Here is an 8,134-nt window from a genome sequence, read left to right as displayed (position 1 = left end):
AAAAGAATAGTTTGTTTTACTATATTTAACAAAACTGTTGAACTGGTCTAGTTTGTTTTACTAGTATAACAAACCTGTTGAATTGGTCTCGCACGCGGTGTGTTGACGTAATGCAGAGTAAAAGTAAGGAAAAGGGAAGTGTGGGAAATGTTTTATTTGTTTGCATATATAGTTGATTAGTCATTGGGCCATGTCTTCCGCAGTCAATGTCCCAGCCGGCAACCAAGTCAACTAATGCAGTGTATACTGTATAGTAAAGAATGAATGAAGACTTGGCTTATATTATCAACTGTTTTAGCACTTAAATGTATTAGTTATTTATTCATGATGGCCTTAGTTTACAAATTTCTTATCTTTTTGTTTTCTCAACTTATGCTACTTGGTAATGGGTACCAAGAAGATTGTCCAGCTTCATTTATTTGTGGATACCTTGGCAATATCAGCTTTCCTTTTACTACAATACAACACCAGGATTGTGGCTTATTACCAATACATAATTGTTATGATCCTAAGAAGCCCAAAATGATCCAATTTCTGGATAAGGGGAAATGGTTTGAGGTTGGAATTGTAAATCCTCTTGAGTTTCGCGGTGGTAATGCTACTAGTACTTGTGTTTTCAGAGACGGTAATCTCTACAAACAGCTGCATGACAAAAATTGTGAAGCTTTCAAACATAATTATACTCTTCCTCCTACCTCTCACTTTGTTTCTTTTCATATGGAATTTCATACAACCTTGTTCATGTGCAACCGTTCCCTGCGTATAAACCCTCCAAAATCTATGTATAAGTATACACACTGCCCTCTCTATGATTTCTACTACCAGCCTTACAATAGTGGTGATATTGCATCTCGGAGTGCTTTTACAGCTTGTACAAAGGCCCTGCTTCCGGCTAAAGACTTTGCTGACACCGACAACCCTTTTACTTTTGTAACAGCTGATATTTATACTCAAGTAAACATAACAGAGGAGTGTGCAAATTGTCACTACAACCAAAATGGACGGTGTCAAGTTGACAGCAAAGGAAGGTTTTATTGTGCCAACGGTATTCTAACAAACACCCTGAAATCACACCGCACACATAAATGCATTGCACCCTATTTTCCCTACACAACTTTATTTTCATCTGTCAAATCTGAATTGTTTACTCTATTTGCAGTTATGGATGCAAAGCAAAAAGGGCCGCAGTGGATTGTTAAACTGGGTATAGGTAATGTACCGTTTCCATCAATTTCATCACACGGTTTCAAGTTTCATTTATCTTTAATGTGAAAAGTTCATCAATTTGTTACAGTGCACATTTCGTAGAAGAAAAGCAAAGTTTAGTTTCCCTAACATAAAAATATAAATTTTATTGTACGTGGAAGCCCTTACTTTCTTGTTAAAAAAACAAAGTCATTACTTTCTTACACTAAACCTTTTTGTTGTATTTCAAATAATTTACAATTCTCCAGCAATTGGAGTTGCAGTGCTGATTATTGGAGTTGCAGTGCTGATGTTGTTGGCTTATTGTTTAAGGACAAAGATCTTCACTACAACAATTCTTTTGTTCAAGAGAAAAAATTCAACTAATCATATTATTGAGGAGTTTTTGAAAGAACATGGACCTCTTCCAGCTGCTAGGTATAATTATTCAGATATCAAGAAAATAACAAACTCTTTCAAAAACAAATTAGGCCAAGGAGGATATGGAAGTGTATACAAAGGGAAGTTACATGATGAGCGCAATGTTGCAGTGAAGATTTTAAGTGAATCAAAAGGTGAAGGTGAAGATTTCATTAACGAAGTTGCAAGTATTAGTAGAACATCACATGTCAATGTTGTTAGACTTTTGGGGTTCTGTTTGGATGGTTCTAAAAAAGCGCTAATATACGAATTCATGCCTAATGGATCTCTTGAAAAGTTCATATATGAAGACAAAAATCCAGTGCAGGATGATCATCAGTTGGATTGCAACACTTTGTATCATATTGTAGTTGGCGTTGCTCGCGGATTAGAGTACTTGCACCGAGGTTGCAACACAAGAATCTTGCATTTTGACATAAAGCCTCATAATATATTGCTAGATGATGAATTTTGTCCTAAAATTTCAGATTTTGGACTTGCTAAAATATGTCCAAAAAAAGAAAGCATTGTATCAATAATTGGTGCAAGGGGAACACCGGGATATATTGCTCCAGAGTTGTTTTCCAGAAATTTTGGTGGCGTGTCACATAAGTCAGACGTCTACAGTTATGGAATGATGGTTTTAGAGATGGTTGGTCGAAGAAAGAATATTAAGGTTGAAGTTGATTGTTCTAGCGAGCTATACTTTCCACATTGGATTTACAAGCGTCTTGAATTGAATCAGGATCTTGGACTTGGGTGTATTAAAAATGAGATTGATGAAGAAATGGTAAGAAAAATGACAGTGGTGAGTTTATGGTGCATACAAACGAACCCTTTGAATCGACCATCAATGCATAAAGTGGTGGAAATGTTGGAAGGGAACCTTCAAGTGCTTGATATACCACCCAAACCCTTTTTGTCTTCTCCTTCAACATCTCCAACCCATTTATCATCTGAAATATTGTAATTTTTGTGGGTATTAAGATGCAATGCACAGTATGTAACACTAAAAAAGAATGTCATGATAATTCACATATCAATAAAATATTATCTAATGTGTTGATTTTCTAGTTCTGCAACTTATAGTTTATGGTGGACATTTATGGTAGACGGATAAGTCTATTCATTAAAATCGCCTTATATGAAATCAATGGCAACATCAAGTTGCTTCAAATGCCAATGTTGAGCATAGTTCATCCTTCATAGTTTTAATCTTTTACACTTAGGGGTATGTTTAAGGTTTAGTATGAGTAGAAATTGCAAGAGTGTAGTTTAGATGAGAGGGGGATAAAGACTGTTATGAAAGAATAGAGAACAAGTGCTAAGATAAGGATAAGCACCTAGAGTTGAGAATTGATTGGATCGTGCTGCTTAAAATTAATGATAGTGGAAGTCCTTGAAGTAAATAAGATCTCCATATTCATTCTATAATTTTTTAGCTTCTGAAAATGAACTGCATGCTTGTTAATATATATTTACTTTTAATTAGTATCTTTACCCTGTTGTAACTTTTTGTGCTTTTGGGGTGTTGTTTTAATAATTTGTTACCTTATTTCTGTTTTAGTGGAGAAGAAGAATTGCTATTCAATGATGCATAATTTGACAGTTACATAATTCATATTTCATTCATGATAAATTATAAGAAAAACTCCATCAAATTAAAAAATTAGATTTTAATCTATACAGTAGTAATAAAATATAAAGTCTTTTTCCTTGTAGAACTTGAATTAAGGTTGAAGATGAGCATGGGAATGAGGATTTAGAGCACTTAAATTAAGGTGGTGTGTTGAGTGAAAACGTGTAATTCAAGTGTTGTAACTGGTTAATACGAGGGTGTAACCGGTTACAGCCGATAGAAAAGCACTTATGGACAAGAAAAAAATCGTTTTGGAGTTGCGTTAACCACTTAACCAAATACGTTAACCGGTTACAACTGTTTATGTATTTTTGTGTTTTGTCTGCTGTAACTGGTTAGCAGTTTGTGTTAACCGGTTACAGCCTCGAGTTTTGGCTTTTTCTTGTATTTTGTTTAAGTGTTTTAGGTCTCAATCATTTTGTAACACTTGTATAAATGCCTTGGAGGCATCCTCATCATTGGTTAATGCAAATTATCATTCTCACCCTCAATTATCTCTCTCTAATTCTCTTCTCTCTCACTACCTTTTTCTCCACATACTCCATAGTTCAACAATTATGTGATTGTATGTTCTAACAGTTTTTTGTATTCCGAAGTCTGTAATTGTTCTTGAACTATCAAGGCAGTAGTTCCATATTGAATAATAAAAGTTATTGGTCATTTACACTTTCTATCACTTATAGTTTCTACCGATTCTATCAGCAATATCCCACATGAGGGCGTTGTGGAACTGTGAAAGGGAAGGTAACCTGGCCAAGATATCCACAATTAAAAGAAGTTGAACATCTTCCATGAAACAATTCATTTTCTCAACTTAAGTACATACGATACCAAGTTGGTGTGTGATGCATGTAGTAGTGTATACAACTGTTATTAGTTGTATTTGGTTGTTATAACTGCTTAGACAGTTATATATAGTTAGAAAATAACCATTCAATGTATGCTTTTGTTGAATAAATAAAACACTCTTTCCTTATCCCTACTTTCTATTCTCTCTCTCTCTCTCTCTTTCTCAATATTCTCCCTCAATCCCCTATCATTGGTATCTAGAGCCTGTCGACCTCGGCCACATCCTTCATGGCAGAAGCGACGCGAATGCAGAACGCCATTCGTGAGGCGGAGGAACGCATAATGGCGGCGGTGGAGCCATGTATCACGAGGCAAATTCGTGAATTGGAGAATCGTTTCGAAATTCAATTCACCAATGTGCAAGAAGCCATGCGCGGAATTGGATTGCAAATGGCGGAGTTAACGGCGTCGCGTCGCCATGGTGGTACTGGTGACGGAGCAACTCGACCAGCAACGCGATTAACGCGTTTGGATTTTCCAAAATTCACTCGCGACGATGTCGAATCTTGGATTGCGAAATGTGAACGTTTTTTTTTGTTGGACGGAACGCAAGAAGGGGACAAGGTCTCCGTTGCGAGCATCGCTCTTGATGATAATTCTTTTCGTTGGTTCCAAAGTCTAGAACAGGGAGCGAATGGCCGATTGACATGGCAAAATTTCACTGAGGCATTGAAGATGCGATTTAGCCTCGAGTTCGATTCACCTATGGAAGAACTCAAGAAACTGGTGCAGACTGGTTCCTTGGAGGCATATCAGGAAATGTTTGACAATCTTGTGGGTAGAACAGCTTTGACGGAATCTCAAAAGCTCCAATGCTATTTAGGAGGCCTTCAACAGGAACTGTGTAATGGTGTGAAGATGTTCGCTCCGCGTACGGTGTTGGAAGCCACTCGTATGGCAAAGTTGCAAGAACGAAGCTTGGATTTGTTACAGAAACGGTTGGGGCCTGCAAACCGAACACAAAGTTCTTGGAGTGAGAAAAAGAATACAGTTTCTAACACCTTTGACAAGAAAGTGATGACTCAGGAGAAGAAAGGGATTGTCGACGGTTCTCAGAAGAGCATTTTGGGAAAGCCGACATATACGTTTCAGAAGAAGCTTTCTCCTAAAGAAATGGATGAACATAGGGCTCAAAACTTGTGTTTTTTCTGTCATGACAAATTCTTTCCTGGACATGATTGTCCTCAGAGGAAGAAAATGCAAGTGTTCCTTATGGAGGTTGGGGAGGAAAACCAAGTGGAGTCAATTGAAGTTGATTCTGTTTCTGAGGAAGTGTCTAATGATCCTACTCAAGGTGTTGATCCCACTGTTTCACTTAATGCCATTCAGGGAGACTCTTCTCATCCTATGATGAGATTGATAGGATGGATGGGCAAAAAGAGAGTTCATGTACTCATAGATACAGGCAGCACTCATAATTTCATCAACCAGAAATTATGTAAAGAGGGGCTCAATATTCTACAACCCATGCATCCCTTGCGGATAACTGTAGCTGATGGTGGCCTTATACAAGGTGCGGGACGGTGTGAAGGCATCCGGTTAAAGCTTCAAGGGTATGATTTTCTCACTGATGCTATTGCAATACCATTGTCCAGTTGTGATATTATATTGGGCATGCAATGGTTACGGCAATGGGGAGTCATCCACTGGGATTTTACCAATATGGCTATGGAATTTTCTATGAATGGTATGCATGTGAAGTTGCAGGCTGTTAAAGAAATTAAAAGTAGGATAGTCCCAGCTGCTAAATTGCATCAGTTAATGGTTGAAGATAGCTTCTGTTATATGCTACAGTTGCTACCTTGTTCCACAGAGACAATGTGCTGTTCAGTGACCACTGAGGAGCTAGAGGATCCGGTGATGAGGGTCCATAGAGAATCTGTTCTACATGAGTTCCAAGAGGTCTTTGATACACCTACTCAACTGCCACCCTTTAGGGGTATTCATGATCATCAAATTGTGCTAAAGGAGGGTTCTAACCCCGTTAGTTTAAGACCTTATAGATATCCACCAGCTCAGAAGGATGTCATTGATGGCATGGTTAAAGAGCTCTTGGATTTGGGAGTAATTCAACCAAGCTCTTCACCTTTTGCTTCTCCAGTTGTGTTAGTTAAAAAGAAAGACGGGAGTTGGCGAATGTGTGTGGATTATAGGCGGTTGAACGACATGACAGTGAAGGCTAAATTCCCAATTCCTTTGGTGGAGGATTTATTGGATGAATTAGGTGGGGCAGTGGTGTTTTCTAAATTGGATCTTAGGGCTGGATATCATCAAATAAGGATGAAAACGGAGGACGTACCAAAGACAGCATTTCAAACTCATGGGGGGCAGTATGAATATGTGGTGATGCCTTTCGGCTTGTCCAACGCACCAGCTACTTTTCAAGGAACAATGAACACTATTTTTTCTGGTTTATTGAGAAAATGTGTTCTTATTTTCTTTGATGACATACTAGTGTATAGCCCATCTTTGGAGGCACATGTGGCTCATCTTCGACACGTGTTTCAGATCCTCAAAGCTCACACCTTCTATGTTAAGAGAAGTAAGTGCGCATTCTTCACGACACGGATCGAATACTTGGGTCATTTCATTACACCTACGGGAGTTACTACTGACCCAATTAAAGTTCAAGCTGTGAGAGATTGGCCGGCGCCTCAAACAGTTAAGCAATTGAGGGGCTTTCTAGGATTGACGGGTTACTACAGGCGGTTCATTAAAGGTTACAGCATCATTGCTTCTCCTCTTACTGATTTACTCAAGCGGGATTCGTTCCATTGGACACAAGAGACGCACAACGCCTTCACTACGTTGAAAGATGCTTTGAGTAATTCTCCGGTGTTGGCCATCCCTAATATGCAAAAGTCATTTGTGGTTGAAACAGATGCTTCGGGCACGGGAATTGGTGCTGTGTTAATGCAGGACAGGCACCCTGTGGCTTTTATTAGCAAGGTTTTGTCTCCTAAAAACAGGCTGTTGTCAGTTTATGACAGGGAATTATTAGCATTGATTCATGCAGTGTCTAAGTGGCACCAATATCTTTCCCTGAACACATTTACAATTCTTACTGACCAACATAGTTTGAAATACCTATTGGAGCAACGTTTATCTACTCCAGCCCAATATAGATGGGTCACTAAACTCATGGGTCTTTCTTATAAAATTTTGTATAAGAAGGGTAAGGATAATGTAGCTGCAGATGCCTTGTCGAGAGCTTCGCATGGGGAAGTTTTACAGTTGAACGTCTCTTCTATTTCTTCAGAGTTATGGGACTCTCTCCTTAAAAGCTATGAACAAGATTCAGCGTTGCATGACCTCAGGCTGCAGGTTCTCGCTAACCCAACCTTGCATCCCCATTTTTCTGTTTTGGACAATTTATTGTATAGGAAACACAAGCTGGTCATTCCTAATGATGGACAAGTGCGATTGGTGATTCTACAATGGCTTCATTCTTCACACCAAGGAGGCCATTCGGGCATCAGGGCTTCTATAGCAAGGATCAAGAGCATGTTTTATTGGAAGGGCCTTGCCAAAGATGTCACAAAGTTCATTCAGCAATGTGAGACTTGCCTTAGATGCAAGTATGAACCTAGAGCTGTTGCTGGTTTACTTCAGCCCCTGCTAGTTCCAGAGGGAGTGTGGCAAAGTATAGCCATGGACTTCATTGAAAAGCTTCCTAAATCTCATGGTAAAGACACAATTTGGGTAGTTATTGATCGGCTGAGCAAATATGCCCATTTTATTCCTCTTGCTCACCCTTTTACTGCATCAAAATTGGCTGAAGTTTTCATTTCTGAAATTTACAAGTTACATGGTGCACCTGCCAACATTGTGAGTGACCGAGATCCCTTGTTTACAAGTAAATTTTGGGGTTCTTTCCTTGGTCAATTGGGCATTTCCCAGAGCTTAACAACAGCCTACCACCCTCAATCGGATGGTCAAAGTGAAGTCTTGAACCGCTGCTTAGAACATTACTTGAGGGCTATGACATGGCAGCGGCCTAAAGAATGGGTCAATTGGTTACCTTTGGCTGAGTGGTGGTAC

General features: G+C 38.9%; 1 protein-coding gene across 3 annotated transcripts; it reads left to right on the top strand.

The window, feature by feature from the left end:
• Nucleotides 1–206: 206 nt before the first annotated feature.
• LOC131639133 (LEAF RUST 10 DISEASE-RESISTANCE LOCUS RECEPTOR-LIKE PROTEIN KINASE-like 2.4) lies at nt 207–2,700 on the top strand. 3 transcript variants are annotated; one of them, XM_058909638.1, is made up of 3 exons: nt 208–1,045; nt 1,160–1,210; nt 1,470–2,700. In XM_058909638.1, exons 1-3 carry the CDS (start codon nt 265–267, stop codon nt 2,573–2,575), a joined length of 1,938 nt encoding a protein of 645 aa, XP_058765621.1. In that variant the 5' UTR covers nt 208–264; the 3' UTR covers nt 2,576–2,700. The 3 variants fall into 3 exon arrangements, with proteins under 3 accessions (XP_058765619.1, XP_058765621.1, XP_058765620.1); XM_058909637.1 differs by having other exon boundaries at nt 1,455–2,699; XM_058909636.1 differs by having other exon boundaries at nt 207–1,210; nt 1,455–2,700.
• Nucleotides 2,701–8,134: the final 5,434 nt, after the last annotated feature.

Source organism: Vicia villosa, unplaced genomic scaffold (genome assembly GCF_029867415.1).
Source record: "Vicia villosa cultivar HV-30 ecotype Madison, WI unplaced genomic scaffold, Vvil1.0 ctg.002544F_1_1, whole genome shotgun sequence".
NCBI lineage: Eukaryota > Viridiplantae > Streptophyta > Magnoliopsida > Fabales > Fabaceae > Vicia > Vicia villosa.
The sequence above is the reverse complement of the archived record's forward strand: the minus strand, read 5'-3'. Positions and strand labels throughout refer to the sequence as shown.

Coding starts and splice junctions, on each gene's coding strand:
- LOC131639133 (XM_058909636.1), top strand. CDS start 265: ATGAAGACTTGGCTTATATTATCAACTGTTTTAGCACTTAAATGTATT. Junction 1,211..1,454: donor GATTGTTAAACTGGGTATAG/GTAATGTACCGT, acceptor ACAATTCTCCAG/CAATTGGAGTTGCAGTGCTG.